Source organism: Diospyros lotus, chromosome 13 (assembly GCF_014633365.1).
Source record: "Diospyros lotus cultivar Yz01 chromosome 13, ASM1463336v1, whole genome shotgun sequence".
NCBI lineage: Eukaryota > Viridiplantae > Streptophyta > Magnoliopsida > Ericales > Ebenaceae > Diospyros > Diospyros lotus.
In genome coordinates this window covers 17,879,159-17,896,154 of record NC_068350.1, presented here as the reverse complement: position 1 = coordinate 17,896,154, position 16,996 = coordinate 17,879,159, and the positions used below count along the sequence as shown (strand labels likewise).

Below are 16,996 nucleotides of genomic sequence, written 5' to 3'. Positions count from 1 at the left end.
TGTGCATTTTTGAATTTGAATTCAAGAGTGGCTACCGTTTTATTGGCGCCAACTTCCTGCGGAGGACCAATTTAAAAGCTCAGTCCTAGCTCATTTGAAAGGCATCGAATACAATTGAATTTCTTATTTTCTCAATAACCCCCCCCCCCCCCCCTTCTCTCTCTCTCTCTCTCTCTCCTTCTCGATCTTTCTCTCTCAATTCTCAATTTCCCTTCCCTTTTCTACCATTCTTACCTAATTCTCTTCTAAATAGAGGAGAGTTACCTTTGCCGGATCAAGGATTCGACATAGATCTGTTCGAAATCATGGAACCCTTATCACCGATGGAGATAACCAGATCTACTTCTTCTTCATTGGATGACCAACACTTCTTTCCTCCATGGTAATCAATGTCCTCTCCCCCAGTCACCTACATCATTTTGATCTCTCTATCTTCAGAATTATCTTCAGATTTATCCCTCACTCTTTCTTTCTCTTTCTTTGAGACTAGCAACCATCTCTTTCCCCATATGGTTACATTCGGCCGCCATTCGTGCCCGATGTCACTCACTATGAAGTGTGAATCATCGTCTCTCTCCCACCAATTTATGACTAAGGGCCATCGACAAACCATCGTGTTTCCCCCATCTCCCTTCATCTCATTTCCCCTATTTCTCTTTGTTGCTGGCAAACACTGCCAATTGCCTTCACCACTGTTCGTCGTCTCCTTCAACAAGATTGGGTGCCACTATGGAACCACACTTGCCCCCTTCCCCCCCCTCCTTCCAAATTCTCTTTCTACATTTCTCTCAATTCTTTCTCCATCTCTGACTTTCCTTCTCTATTTTTCCGTCTAATTAGTCAAATACCAAAGCTCCTCTTGGTATCTCTCTATTCACTAATTGAGCCCCATCATTCTAGACCTTTCCAGAATGCATAGGAAGATATGTATATATAGTGAGAGAGAGAGACCCAGTGGGTTTGTCAACCATGGGAGCTGTGAGAAAGATGGTGAGATAAGAGAGAATTGATTGATTGAGATAGAGAGGAAGAAGACTAGGGTATTTAAGAAATTTTAATGGTGGTTATTTAATGGCAAGGGAAAATCGCAACAGATTTGCATAGGGTAGTTGCTGCAATTTCTCATACCTCAAGGGCGCTTTTGTTATTATGCCATACCCCAAGGGTACGAAGTGTAATTTTCCCTATTATATAATATATGCTCATGAGATTCCATATTGCTAATAATGCATGGTACAACATTTTGTTGAGTAATTCGTTCATATGCAACCAAACGACTATGTGTTATTTTTATTTTAAAGTATAAATTCAAAATAAATTAAACATTACATTTTAAAATTAAATAAACAGCCTTCTCGACTTAAAATAGGTCAAAAGAAACACCCTGAGTAGGTGAAAACAAACTTTACTAATAGGTATATAGTCTCCAAAGTTGAGTTAGAAAGATAAGGTATACTTTGCATTGTGACTCTACAATAATGAGTGAGGATATAAAAATAATTATATACAATAATTATATGAGTAAAGCATAAAGGTAACTAGATTATGGTGGCTGGAAAAATTCACACTCCTGTTTTTATCGTTCTAGTAGATTCATGACTTTCTTTTGTTGCAGTGCCCATCAATGCGGCAATTGCACCTTCATGTAATTAGTCAGGACTTCAATTCTGAATATCTGAGGAATAAGAAGCACTGGAATTCATTCAATTCTCCTTTCTTCCGTGACTCGGTGGATGTGATGGAGGAAATCGATAAGCATGGACAAGTCACCTTGGAAGATGATAGGCTCTTGACGATGGAGTTGCGCTGCCACCGGTGTCGAAGTGCACACCCCAACATACCCCGCCTTAAATCTCATATAGCCCAGTGTCAAGCCCCCTTTCCCGCACCTCTGCTCCAAAATGGTCGTCTAGTGCTTGTCCTGGAGAAAGATGGCACCGCTCAATAGGCGCCCATTGAAGGTTTTTGGCTCCCACTGATGCTGGCCTGTAATTCTTGAAATCCTTGCAAGTTCTGCCATAAGCTGCCATTGGAGCATGAGATGCATAACGTATCGATGGAACATGAGAGGGCATTGCTAGGTTGTATATGCCATATTCCAATCAAGAAAAGAGATTTTGTGCGAAGCTCTGCTCTGCTCTCATTCCTTTTCCGCTCACTCAAGCAGCAGGAATTTTTTACACTTGAAGTTCAAAGAGCTGAAAAGAAAGGAAAAAGGAAGCAGAGATGCCTAAATTCTAGCTTTCTGGGAAAGTAGGTATGAAACTGCTAACTGTGGGGCGTTTGCCTCACGATTTAACTGTGCAACTCAGTATGTAAAAGAATGATTTTTGATAATGAATCATAATTTGACATTTTTATTCTCTTGTGTTTTAAAATTTCTGTATACTTGCTGTCCAAGCAATAGAATTAAACCCAAAATAGTTTTGAGAGCACTGTCTGATTTGCCTAATCACACAATTGGTTCGACAGTCATATTTACTTAGATTCTCTATGTAAATGTTGACTCTAAGCAGAAATGATGCCTTCGTACTTGAGAATCTTCCTGATTCTTTACTTATATATTTAGTGATTGTTCCTTTCCATGAGTGTTTGAGCTTAAAAATCCATTTATTTAGGCGTAAATTGAACTTATCTCAAACTTGGCAGCCCCAGTTTCGATGGATGTATCTGGTACGTGTTGATGGGTGTATATTTAGTGAGTTTTTTTTATTTATCTTTAATAAATTTACTTAATACACGTTTAAAAGATAATTTAATTTGAAATCAAATTAGTAACTGCAATAGTTGCTAATCTTCTGTGTGTGTTGTGATGAAATTTGTGTTGCTATGGAAACTGTGAAATTGGAATGATAGTTTACATGCTGGGATTTGGTGGATTTTTGATCCTCGTGGGTTTTTGATCCTTGTTTAGATTGAGTATCGAATTTATGATCTATTAATAATAATTCTAGCGTATCACTTGTTTGTCACTTGAGCTATATTTTGGAAGCTAAAAAAAAAAAATAGAACTCTTATTATCATATCACCTATTACGTTGCCTAGATTTTTACCCTGACAAACTGTAGTACCACCAATGCCTTTGTTACTATCCCTCCTCAATAGGAGTTCAAAGTCGTTTATGGTCATTCAAGTGTACCATGAATGGCTTATATACTAAATGACGTCGTATGGCAAAAATGAACAACTACAAGGAAAAATGGCTTTCCAAATAGCCTCCTTCACTAGAAGCGATTAAGTTTTACCAAACAACGTAGTATTGCTTGCGGGAGTTTATTATAATCAAGCTTTCTTATTGTTTTCCTTAATCCAAGCCTTAGAAAACATAAGCCTACAAGAAAGAACAAACAACAGCTTTTCGACGACCCAAAGTTAGCTCCAGCCAAATTTCCCATGTAAAGCACTGACATGGATTAAGGTTGCATCAATTTTGTTTGATACACGATTGAAGGTACATATATGTGCGACAAGTTATGTGATTTACATATACATCATGTTTCTATATATATACACACTTGTATTTATATTGTTTTTTCTTTCATGAAAGGAAAAAAAGCCTGATTAGTTGACTTCATCTTTATTTAACTAGTGCGAAACCCTAGTCTAGCTATGGTTCTATCATCTCCTAGAATAGACTCCAATGGTTAAGTGAGTGTTCAATACTCGGAGAGCGAGCACTTAATCAAAGTAACGAGAGAGTTAGTATATGAACCTGGGTACTTTCCTAAATGACTAGGGTTTATATAACCCGACCTTGGATGAACCAAGCATAATTTCCAGCGAGATTTCCTCCATGATTTATAGGTATAGCTTCTGGGGGTGCTCGACCTGCAATTCTCAAATCATTTGGGAGGTTACTATTCTAGTAGTCAGGGAGATTATGACACATGGCAGCTTTCGATGGAGACTATGTGTCTTTCCATGATTGGTTTGTTACAGAAAGAGGTAAATAAAGGACCTCTTTCACCACTTGCCCATGACTCCTCTTGGCTAGACTTGCCAAAGATTGGGTAAAGGAGCTACAAGTAAGTGAGGTGCCAGGATGGAGGCTCCAGATTTTACCACATCATTATACCGGGAGGAAATGGAAGAGGCTATATGTTGGTTCCCGTTCCTCCTTGAACTTTAAATTCTTAGTCTCATTCTTTCAGCTTCATTCATTCTTTTCTCTACAGACCTTCAATTTTAGATAAAGTGCTCGGTGTCTCCTTGTTCGATCCTTCTTGCTCAATTTCTTGTGGCTAGTTTTACTTCCGACATTATCTTACCTCCCTAGTAGCTGTATCTTTTGGCTAGTGATTCCCAAAATCAAACACTAAGTGTCTCAATGTCTAGTCCGCGCAACAGTAGTAATAGCTCCAGCTCTAGTAGCGTAGAATCGAGTAGGGCTAGGCATGTACTGAGGTCTTATGTGCAGGTAGCAAGGCATGTTAAGGCTTCCTCCTACCCAATCAAACTTGAGGTTGAGGTTCCTAAGGACGTGGAGTCCTAGGATCTTCCCAATGACTTGATCGAGGACCATTTCGCACTCGATAATGTGGATAGAGAGCCTTATTAGAAACTTAATCTTCCCACCAATGGTTATGAATATATTATGTCCAATAGCCTCCTAAACCATCAAGCCCCAGTAAATAGTTGGGTAGTGTATGAGCATGCCCTGGAGGCAGGTTTGCACCTTCTCTTGACCCACCATATTTTTACTATCTTCAAATACTTCAGTCTGAGTCCCTCCAGAGTCACCATTGTTGAGTTTTCTCTTGAATGTTTTGATGATAATTATTTTATGCAAAACTTTAATGCAGGCCATGTTAAGAATGCTTTGAGAATAAACTTAAGAAATCTTGATATGTTATGTTCTCATAGACTTATCCAAAAGTTGTATATATGAGGAAATTATTCTATCTTTAATGATATGTTAAATTCTCATATTTCCTAAGAATATGTTAAGGTTTTGTTGATAACCTAAATACATTAATATGTTTTAAGATTATTTGTGTTATCTATCAATATGCTTAATATGTTAATAGGTTGTTTTAGAACTTCAAGAGATATTTCAAATATCCATCTTGCGTAAGTATTGTTGCTCAGAAAAATACCCAAGATGAGGGTGAATTGAGATTTTCGAAAAATATTAATTTTAACTGTTGTTGAAAACCATTGAATTTGTGATCTTAATACGAAGTAATTGCAATATAGATAAAACACAATAAAATCAAACAACCATAGAAAACAAGAGAATATTTCTAGAGATTCATCTCTAAGGAGATCATCTCTCTCAAGACTTAGTGTAAGACTCTCAATACTTAACTTGAGGTTTCACTATGTAAAATTAACACTAGCTTTTAATTGGAGATAGAACCAACAAACAATCTCTTGTATAAGCAAGAACCACTAGCACACTGCTAGCAAATAAAACCCCTCACACAATAAGTGAGTAAAAAGAACAAACTTACAATAAGAGATAATTACAAATAAGTAACCAACAGTTGAGAGTTTCACTAGCCAGTATACTTCTAGCATTTTGAGTAGAGATGGCAAAATGGGCCCGGCCCGACAGGCTGGTCCGTTGGGGCCCAGCCCGGGATCGGGCTAGGGCCAGCATTTTGCTAGCCCATTTAAGGCCGGGCCGATTTGGCCCGACCCGCTAATCGACCACAAACCCCCCTTCAACCTCGCCTCTCACCCTCTGCCTCGCCCTCGCCCTCTGTCACCCTCGCCCCTCGCTCTCGCCCTCACTCGCAGTCGCCGTCGCCCTCGCCCGCACCCCTCGCTCTCGCCCTCGCTCGCCCTCTGTCTCGCCCTCGCTCTCGCCCTGTCTCGCCCTCGCCCTCGCCCGCGCCGCTCGCTCGCCGTCGCCGTCGCCCTTGCCCGCGCCCCTTGCTCTCGCCCTCGCCCTCGCTCGCCCGCGCCCCGTTTGGCCCGTTGGGCCCGCTTGGCCTACAGGCCCGTGTAGGGCCGGGCTAGGGCCAACAATCTGCTGGCCCGTTTTTAAGTGAGCCACTTGGTGGCGGGCCGGTCCGGCTCGGCCCAGCCTGTTTGCCATCTCTAATTTTGAGTCTTCTCACTCTTATTTGAATGCTCTATCAAGTTTATTCTCAACTTGCATCCTTCATACATACCTTATATATATATATATGTATATCTGCTAAAAACTAGTTGTTATAGAAATGGATAATATGAAGTTTGAAATTCAAAAAAAAAAATTATGATGTTTACAAATAACAAGGAATAAAACAAGGAGACATGTCAACCAACAACCCGTGAGCAAAATATGTTTATCAAGAGATGAAAAATCAAACATAAGCACCTTGCGACAAAGGGATTAAAACAAAGAGATATGTCTAAAGACAACCTACCTTTAATTCAAAGCAAGATGAAAATAAGCCAAAAAATGAGGAAGAATGTGACAGCCTATATAAGAAACTATCCATGGGCAAGCAACAAAAAGAGATGCAAAAAATAATACAAAGAAAAAACGATCATTAAACTTTGGTTGACCGAACACGCGACTTCGGTCGACTGAACTCGTCCAACAATCTTATTCATAACTTCAGTTAAGGATCGATCGACTTAAGACAAAAGCTAAACATTATGGCCAACTTAAGTCGATCAAAGATCAACTTTAGTCGACTTAAGACACAGGACAAACATTCTAACCAACTTAGGTCGACTGAAGATAAACTTCAATCGACTTAAGCGATATACAACGAGATACAATCATTCTGCCTCACTTCAATTAACTTGGGATAAATCATCAATCGACTTAAGATATATAGACAAGAGAAACAAGACTATTATATCACGAGACTAATAAAAAGTATTTATTTGATAAAACTATTTTTGTTATCGTCAAAATTTTATTTACTAACCCTTGAGCTTAACAAGTATCTTATGGTAATCTTAGGTATCTTATGATTCTTAAGGTAATCTTAGGATTAAGTTTGTTGTCCTAAGTGATCAATATTTATGTTGTGATTCAAAGTGTTGTAAATGATCATATACTCATAAGATGGTTCTTGAGTTTTGATTCAATGATCTTAGATTGCCTATTTGATATCAAATCCCTAAAGTTCTCAAGTTCTAAAATTTAATGGAAGAACTCTTGAAGAACTTACAAAGTTGAATATGTGTTGTTTGATAAGAAAAACCATTCAAGTATTTGAAAGTATTTGAATGCTGGATGTTTTTCAAGCAATACTTTCAAGTGCTGCTTCAATGCATTTGAGTAATAATATTCCAAAGTTTCTATCGTTCAAGAATCACTCAAAATATGCATTAGTAGTATGTGTATGATGGTTCAAAGCTTATCATATATGCTTTGTTTCAGTCGAATGATAGGTAAGCCATTCGACTTATATGTGTTCTTGCTTTGATAAGAATTATTAAAAAATCATATTACTATGTTTGTTGTTATATGCAGTTATTTGATGAATAAGTATAAATTTTGTCTAAGTCTTTATAATGAATTCTTCTAAGTTGAGTAGCATATATTGTGGTCAACATATTTGCAATATTCTATATGTTTTGTCTCAATCAAATAGCAAGTAAGTTATTTTCATGTGTGTGTGTGTACATTTAGAAAGGAATATTTTTAGTTGAGTTCTTTAAGAATCTAGTGAAACTCATTATCTTGGTCTTTTAAGTCTTTTTAAGTAACTAAGTGAATGTAATTGGAAAGTTAGTTTTAACCAACTTTCACAAACAACACTTGTATTTTATATTTAAACTTAATGTTTATGTTTCTTATTTAGATGGTGTTGATAAGAGAAAATTGTTTTGACGATATTCAAAAACAATATGTCAAAGATGTTTTTTGATAGAATTTTAATCGAGTAAGTCATAGAATAAATTGAGTATGTTTGAATATTAATAGAGTAAATATTCTATGTTACTCAAGTAATCTATTGATCTAGGTATTTTAGTCTATATCTTCATCTATTTAATCGAGTATGATCTTAGTTCTATTCGAGTATGTAAGAGTTTGTACTTGACTAAATACTTTGTTGTACTCTAGTAGATTATGTAAGTCTCTAGTACAACAAAAGTAATTGAGCACTAAGTTTCGTAATTGAGTAAATATATTTGTATACTCGAGTAAATTTAGGGTAGTAATCGAGTATAAACTCTCTAGTATTTTGACATATCTTTGGTTTTTGTAAGTAGTTGATTGTATGAATATGTAATCGAGTTGAATCAATTAAAATCTTAGTTGGAATTGAGTATTTATTTCAAGTTTCTGTTGAGAAAGTGTAATCTATTACAAATATTTTGTAATCGAGTAAGTGTTTACATTTAATTGATTTAAATTCTAATTCACTCGAGTTTGTGCTAAAAATAGTCGAGTATTATTCTCTCATAATTGAGTATTTATTGTAAGTTTTGACTAGATCAAAAGTAGTTGAGTGATCAAATTTATATTTGAGTATTATTCTCATATAATCGAGTATTTTTCATTTATAATCAAGTAAAAGTTGATGTATAATCGACTATATTTGAGTGATAATCGAGTATTTTATTCATGTCTCTACAAGTTGTGCAAACAAAAATAATTGAGTATGCGTTAAAAATAATTGAGTGCAATCAAAAAAAATACTTGATTAGAAACTATGTTTACTCGAGTAAAGAACAAAAATAATAAAATAATGTTGTACTGAAGTTGAAAATTATAGCCGTTAAACTAACTATTACAGACATAAAAAAAAGTGTTAGATTCGATTCTAACTAATACAAAAAGGCCTTCAAAACATTATTTAAATATAAATTAAATATCTAACCATTGGGATCCAATAGAATGGAATACATCTTAATTATATTTCAAGTTTTACCCAATGGGCAAGAAGACTAATGATTATGAAGCAAGAAAGGCTATAAAAGGTAGATGAGCTTCAAGAAAAGTAAGATGATGATGATGATCTTGAGCTAAAGTTTTCTAAAATCATTTTCAAGCAAAGTGTCCTCAAAGCATTCATCTTATTTCAAGAAAAAAAAAAGTGTTTTTATTTTCATATTCTCTTTATCTCTCTTTTTTTTTTTTTTGTGAGAAACTAATTTTATTATTCATTCTCAATCTTGTAAGAGCTTCTCAAAATGTTTTAAATTGAAAACCTTTTTTTACTTTATTGAGGTTAGTGTTTGATCCCTTAAAAAGTACAATGTAAGAAATTCCACTTGCTTCTTGTAAAAGCTGTTTGTTTTCAGTTATTGTTGAGTTATTAAAAAGTAAAAGTTATACCTGATCCTGCAAAAAACTATAGTGGGTTATTAAAATTCTTGGTGAGCAGCCAAAGGAGTAGAGTAGGCTGGTTGAGTCGAACTACTATAAAATTCTTTGTATGTTGCATTATTCATTTCTTTTTGTTTTAGCAAGTTTAAATTCTACTTTCAGCAAATATTGTTGTCTTTTAGCAAAATTGTTATCAGTTTTAAATATTCACAGCAATAGCTTTCTAAAATTTAAAAGGAACAATCTTCTTGTATTGGATTTATTTTACACTTATTTCATATTATTTTCTGTCAAACTTATATTCAAAGCATTAGTGTTCATATTTTGAAAAGTCCAAACTGTTTTATCCAAAGAATCTTTAAAATTAAGAAAAGTTTTTGGAAACCCAATTCTTCCCCCTCTTGGGTATCTATTTTTTTCTTACAACCCTAAATGGGTGGAAAATTTTGGTAGTCTTATGTTAGTGATATGTCTTAATGCTACACCTAGATGATATCAAAGAGGTCATTTTAATGTACTCTTACATATTGTTGTTAATAAAATAGTATAGTATCTACATTCATAACTCTCTAATTTTGTGTGAACGAGTCCTTAGATTTTTTGTTAAATATTTTATTCTTAAGTTGTTAAGAATATGTGGACGAGATTTTTTAATACAAAAAGTCTTAAATTGTTCATAGTCCTTAACTTCCTTAAATGGGGATTTTGATTAAGTGAATATGAACTAGTTCAGACATTTACTACTTTGATTAGTATGAAATACTAATAATAAAGAGTAGTGAGTCACATGCCACAAAACATGAGATGTTCACAGTAAATATGTGGGTGGTTGTTGGTTGAATAATGTACTGAATGTGACGTTAATAACAAATTACATGGAAAAAATGATTAATGATTTTGTTATTAGTTGTGATTGTATAACATATTCTCTAACTTGAAGCAACGTGGCTTTCATGTGTATTAGTGTGGCAACCCCACTCCTAGAATCCCTATGACCAGGAAGTCTAAGAGGAGACTACAACCATTTTTCCATTAAAGGAAAAATAAACATTATTCTTTATGTCTCATTAGGCTTTTACAAAAGACATACATCAAGCCCTAATGACAAAAACAAAATTATTAGCATGGCGCAAATCAACTGACATCCCAAGATCTTTTGATTTAGGTGAGCTCTGTACACATCTAACCCAAAAAGATCACACCCCACTAGAATCAGCCTCCACCTTAGCCTTGCCTTTACTTGGAATAGTGTTGTTGTGCTATGAAAAATAGGGGGGGGAGGGAAATGAAATATTTTTGAAAGAAAATAAAGGCTTTTCGTTCGCGGCAAGGGCTGGCCGTGAGGGCCAGCCTTGCCGTGAGGCAACTGCTCACTACAGTCTTGCAGCAAGGCATCTCGCGACAGGTCGCGAGTGCTAACCTCGCGGTAGTCTTGCAGCGAGGCAACTCGCAACTAGGGGCTGGTCGCGAGGCAACTTACAGCAGCCTTGCCGCGAGGTAACTTGCGACAGCTTTGTGGCAAACTCCCCCTCTCGATGAAACCTAAGCTCCGCTCAGCAATTTCCACATGTTAGCACCAACTATCCTTGAGAATCGTACCCTATAAATACCCAGCTACAGGATATTGAAAAGGGCTCCCATTTTTTCAGTAAAATTTCAACATATTGACTGCATCTTTACTGTTTTCGAAAATAATCATCTTGATCCAACTTTTGGGTATTTCATAAAATGTTTTGTCATCATCAAAAATGGGGAGATTGATGTTTTGCATTTGATATAATTTTGATGATGAAAAATAATTGTATTTTGATGATGAAATAAAGTTATGAGATTTCAATGTTAAAGAATTTTATAATTCAAAATATTCTTTTTCATGTTATCATTTATCGTTTCAGTTTTTATAAAAAAAAAATAGTTGACTATGTGTTTATGTTCTATTGACTATATCTTTTGCAGGAAGCTTCCAACGACTAGTTTTTCAATCTCCAACGGTCACAAACGGCTACATTTCTTTTCAATCTTTTGGGAAGCTTATAAATACAAGTCATGGATGATCAAGAGAAGGCTAATGGAAGGAAAGGAAATTATTTGAGCTTACATCGTACACACATTTGTATTTATATTAACTGTGCTTTAATTTTCTCTCTTTAAGGCTTTGATTTTAACTTGTATTATTTCATTCAAGCCTTGTATCATTTTTGAGAGACATTGTAACTAAGAGATTCATCTCTTAGATTCTCTCCAATTGTACCCTTCTTGTATTTCCTAACTTGTGTAGCTAGAGGGCCTACTTGGTTTAAGTAGGAGGTTGTATTTCTTAGCTTGTGTAGCTAGAGGGCCTACTTGTGTAAGTAAGAGATTTTAGTGAATTGGTTTAAAATCCTTAGTGGGAGCTAAGGTAGTGGATTAGGCTTGGTTTAAGCCAAACCACTATAAATCCTTTGTGTCATTTATTCTTCTTGCTTTACATTTGTCATTTCATATGTTCTATATTTTAAATCACTAAAACCTCAATTGGGTCAAAAAGTTTTCAAGTTCTATCAAGATTTTTAAATTATACCAATTCACCCCCCTCTTAGTGTGTACCATAGCACCTCCCGTTCCAACAATACTAACTTAGGCATTGGAGGGTCTTCGTGGGGGAAGATTTTCGGTAGCCTTCTAACCCATTTTCTGAGCATCAACAGGTTTAAATCCTTGCAGCGAAACCAAATTCTTGCAGTGAGACCTAACGATGAAAGCAAAACCTTGTGGAGAAAGAGCTTATAGCTAAAAACCTTGTGGCGAAAGAGCTTGTGGTGAAGACTTTGTGGCGAAAAAGCAAGTGGAGAAACCTTGTGACAAAATAACTAGTGGCGAGCCCTTGTGGCAAAATAGCTAGTAGCAAAGGAGCTTGTGGCGAAGACCTTGTGGCAAAGGAGCTTGTGGCGAAATCCTTACGGTGAACTCCCTTGAGCCAACTTTTCTTATGACAACCTAACTTCACCCGACACCAAGCTTGAGTGGACCCCTTTCAAAAATTTTAATTGTTGTATTTTTGGCAACAACAAGTGCAAAACAAGAATGAGTCATAAGGCTCAACAATTATAATATGAAACAAAAGAGCATAAGAGTAAGGATTGCAACAATAGATATACTCATGGAATACCCAACCGTTAGCCATATGAAATGCACCCATGCCATGCACCATCCTTATATGCTCAATGAATGAGGTTTGCAAATCTTTGAAACCACATAAACTCATACATACATACATATATATATATATATCAAGCGATTCTTAAGGCCCTTTTAGTTCAAACCAAGGCCTATACCCATAAATAGCATATGATCATTGGGGCCCATTAGCTCAACCCAAATCTTATCATATCATACACCACGAGGTCTTTGAGGCCTGTTAGCTCAACTTAAAGACTATGCCCATATACAACATACAAACCTTAAGGTCCATTAGCTCAACACAAAGCCTTGGCACACAAGTAGAATATACAATATAATATATGAAAACATGCATATGAAATGCTTTCCAATCATTAGCTTTCACATGGCTCAATAATAGCTCTTTATATCATGCTCATGCATGCACATTTATCTTCCAAAAACATTTACCTAAGAAGTGGAATCAAGAGAAAAACACTTAAGAAGCAGCTTGATTTTAACAGGACCAAAAAGTTTACTCTTGGCAATGGAAAGTCGACTTCTGGAACTGGGAAGTCAACTCCTGACAATGGAAATTCAACTTCTTCATAGCTTTAGCCAACCTGATCGAGAGCTCGATATGTAAAGTCGACTTGGCCAAGAACTGATTTCTAGACAGTCAACTTCTGCTTGGGGAAAGTCAACTCTCGGCCTTAAAAGTCAACTCCTTACATACTATAGTCAACTCCTAAACTATAAAAGTTGACTTTTTAAAGACAGAAATGTGAGAAATGAAAACAGAACCGCAACCAATACACACAAGATTACCAAATCTTGCATTGCTATTGATCCTAACCAAGAAAAACACAATTCCTTAGAAATTATAGGGTGATACAAACCCTATTTGAAGTTTCAAAAGGCTTCAACAAGATCAACCAAGAATCAAGGAAAATTGACAATGCTTTTTACATAAACAACATTTTCAAGAACTCTTATCCAAAATAGAGAGTTTTTCATGAATAAGTCACTAAGATCTCAAGATTCAAGGTTTTAGAATTAAGAAATGAGTTATAACTTGCCTTATCTAGCTTCTCTTTTGATTTTAGCTTGAGAAAAGCTTCTCCAAGGACCCAATATTCCAACCACCACCACCATCAAAGTAGAAGAAGCCAATCAAAGAAGGAAGGAAGATGATGAAAAACAACAACTAGCCTACTGAATCCCCTCTTGAAACTTTAATGATCAAGGAAGAAGAAAAAGAAGAGAAGTAGAAAGGAAGAAGAAGAAAAGGAGCTTGCACCGCCAAACTCAAGAATATCTCCCAAATTGCCTTTTTTTTACCCTTCAATCCTATAAATATATATATATATATATCACATATATTTATTAATTAAATTTCCTTATTTCTCATAATTGCAAGGCTTTAGTTCACCTGCCATATATAAATACACACACCTTGCATATGATAGCTCCCTTCGATTTATCCCAACTTTGAGTATCTAGCATCTTTGCTCTTGAGTAAATATGTATATACTTGGGCAGAGATCCTAAGGTCTAATTCATTGAGTCTACATTACCTATATGATATTTGATATCATCTAGTTAAATGTTGGTTGTCTTGATTCAAGTAGTTATAGGATTGTTGATGTCAAGCAACATTTGGTAAAGTTGTTGAAAATCCAATCTCTCAGGCTTATAGTCGAGTAATGATTAATCACTCGAATAAAAATGAAGATACAATTAAGTGGAATTATTCTTGAACGTTTTTGAATGTTGTATACTTTCCATGCAATACTTCCTAGTGTTGCTCATGTTTAAGTTGATTGCATTTGAGTAATAGAAATCTAAAATTTTCATATTCTAAGAATTACTTAGAAGTATACATTAGTAATATTTATGATGGCTTAGAATTTATAGGATAAAATTCATATATGCTTTGTTAAGCTTATATGTGTGCTTGATGCTTTAGAGCTTATAGAATATATATATCATAGATATGATTTATTTGCCTATGTATGCTCTTGTTTTGATAAATATAAATGAGATATCATGTTGATCAAGTTAGGGCATCTTTGTGATATACGAGTAACATATATTGTGTTCATTATATTTGATATGTTTTATGTGTTTATTTCTGTAACGCCCATTTTTTGAGCGCGTTAAAACTCAGGACAATTCTGAGATAATAAATTTTTTCTATAAAACTAAGACTAAACCATATCATTGCTCTTTTCCATCCCAAAATTTACATACATTTATCTCGAAAGAAAATCAACATAAACATCAAATGCGGAAGCTAGAATCGAACCTAACATCTTAACATAAATCATAAATCAGTTCTTACATCACAAAAACATAAATTTCTCAACATGACTTAATACATAACATAAGTTCTTAACTAACATTAACCCTCAATAGGGTTCTACATCATCATTTCTCAAAACGTTCAGAATTTGAAGTAGCAGAACTTAAATACATGAGCTACATAACATACATTTCAAGTCATCATACAACTCATCATGCACTTTGCTAAGTGCCATTTCATGCCTCATTCATCCTCGTTTCTGCTACAATCTCCATCTGAAACGTTTGAATATTCCAGGGGCAAAGCCCAAATTAGATGATGAATCATCTAAGTAAGGGAATAAAAAATTTAATGCTCATGTATGTATGCAATGCACATAACATTATAACTCTCAGGTTTGGGTCGACTGCACCTTAAGATTACCCGTCATTTTTCCAGTCTCCCTACCAGACCGGGGTGTATGGGTGCACCTTTGGCAAAGTAACGGAGCTAGCACCTAATCCCAAACCCATACAACATAACCGTGAATCTCATTATGCTCATATGCATATTTCATAAATTAAACATATAAATGCAATCTACATGACATACTCATATCAAGGCATGACAACATGATCTAATCATTTACGTGAAATCAGGTTTTGGGTCGAATAACTTACAAACCAAGCATTTCATAAAAACTAAATCTAGTTGAGAAATATCACTTACCTTCTCACGCTTCTCGGGCTACCTCGATACTCATGCGCTTGCCTTGAAATACGTACATCGTCTCGATTTGCATGCCAACCTCAATATTTACACAAGTCACTTCAACTTAAGTCTCAAAGCACCCTAATCATCATATTTATTTAAATAAGTATTAAAATCTATTTTTTGCATAATTTCTTGCATTTTCTTTCTATTTTCTTCCATTTTCCCTTCTAAAAATTCAAATAAATACCTTCGGGTCTATTTTTTCAAATCTAATTCCACAAAAATTCATAATATCCTATGAACTTCAAAGGAAAATTACTGAACTTACCCGGATGCTGCTTTTTCACCCAAAATGAGGCTGGTTGGTGCGAAAATTAAGACATTGGGAAGGAAAACTTTAAAACTTTTGCACAAACCCAGTAAAATAATTTTCTTGATCTTTCTACATTTTTTGCAAAATTTTTGAACCACCCACGTGCCCATACGCGCTTAGGGCGACTGGTGGCGCGTGAGGTCCAACATGTGGCCGGCACGCGCCGATCGTCTTCTCCGGCGACGGCCATGCCAACGATGCTGGTTTCTTCCACCCCTCGAAAGCTCTCATTCAATCGATCAACATGGTGCTTCTTGTGCCTCGAAAGGAGCTCGGGAAGGGCTTCAATTTTTCGGCCAAAGGCTCGGCCCAACTACCCGCGTCCTAACTCCAGCGAAGCCAAAAACACCATCAAACCTTCACCAAAATGCTTCTAACTTTCTAGAAACCATCCTTAGGATATGGGAAACAAAAGCCCCTTATTCTCCTTGCCCAATTTTTTCGATAAAGCCCTCAATTTGAAGCTCTATTTCTTGAAATTTTTGCCCATCATAGACGTCTTTTTATAGGCATCTTCGATGCTTCAAATACCCGATATCAGCCAACCCATGAGCCTTAGAGCATATACTTGCCCTAGATTGACCTTCAAGTGGCCTCAACCAACCAAAAATACCACTTGTAGGCATGCGACAAACTGGCCAATTTTATGGTCGGATTTTCTTTAAATTTCAGCCACCCAAGTGGCCGTCGTCGGCCACGACTTGACCCAAAAGGGTCCCCGAGCAGCCCTCGTGGGTTCCCAATGGCTAATTTTGGCCATCACCGACTGGCCATGTGCTGGTCGACCATGGTTGTTTACAAATTTTCTCAAAATTGCATTTTGGCCCCTCAACTTTGGCTTTTCTCACTTTAGCCTTTTCACTTAGCCCCTTAACTTTTCATTATTGCACTTAAGACCTTCAAGTCCTAAAACATCCATTTAACCATCATAGATTTCGAAAAAATGTCATTTCAACCTCCCTCCAGTAATTTCAAAAAATTGCACTTAGGTCCGAATCTTCGTTTTCGCCTCAAACTCTTTCGTTTCTTCCTGAAACAACTGAAGGGTTGTTTCTTATGAAAAACCGAATTCTTCTCAAGCTTCCATTGACTTCCCGGGAGTTGCTTATAAAAATTCGATTTTGTAGCCTAAATGGCAGCTGTTTTTTTGCTATACCAAAAATCGTTCTGAATCCAATTTCTTCTGATATCATAAATCATGCCTTGAAATGCTCAAAAAAATTGTATCATTTTCCTTAAATATCTTGGTTCCAGGGCACTCCCT

General features: G+C 35.9%; 1 protein-coding gene across 2 annotated transcripts in view; it reads left to right on the top strand.

The window, feature by feature from the left end:
* The window catches only part of LOC127788689 (transcription factor bHLH140), a 29,838-nt gene extending 27,285 nt beyond the window's left edge, over positions 1-2,553 (top strand). The window contains exon 5 of one of the 2 annotated variants that reach the window (XM_052317261.1): positions 1,616-2,553. In XM_052317261.1, coding sequence (XP_052173221.1) covers positions 1,616-1,948 — 333 coding nt within the window. In that variant the 3' untranslated portion in view covers positions 1,949-2,553. The remainder of the gene's footprint in view (positions 1-1,615) is intronic. The other variant, XM_052317260.1, reaches the window with a different exon arrangement.
* The last annotated feature ends 14,443 nt before the right edge of the window (positions 2,554-16,996 follow it).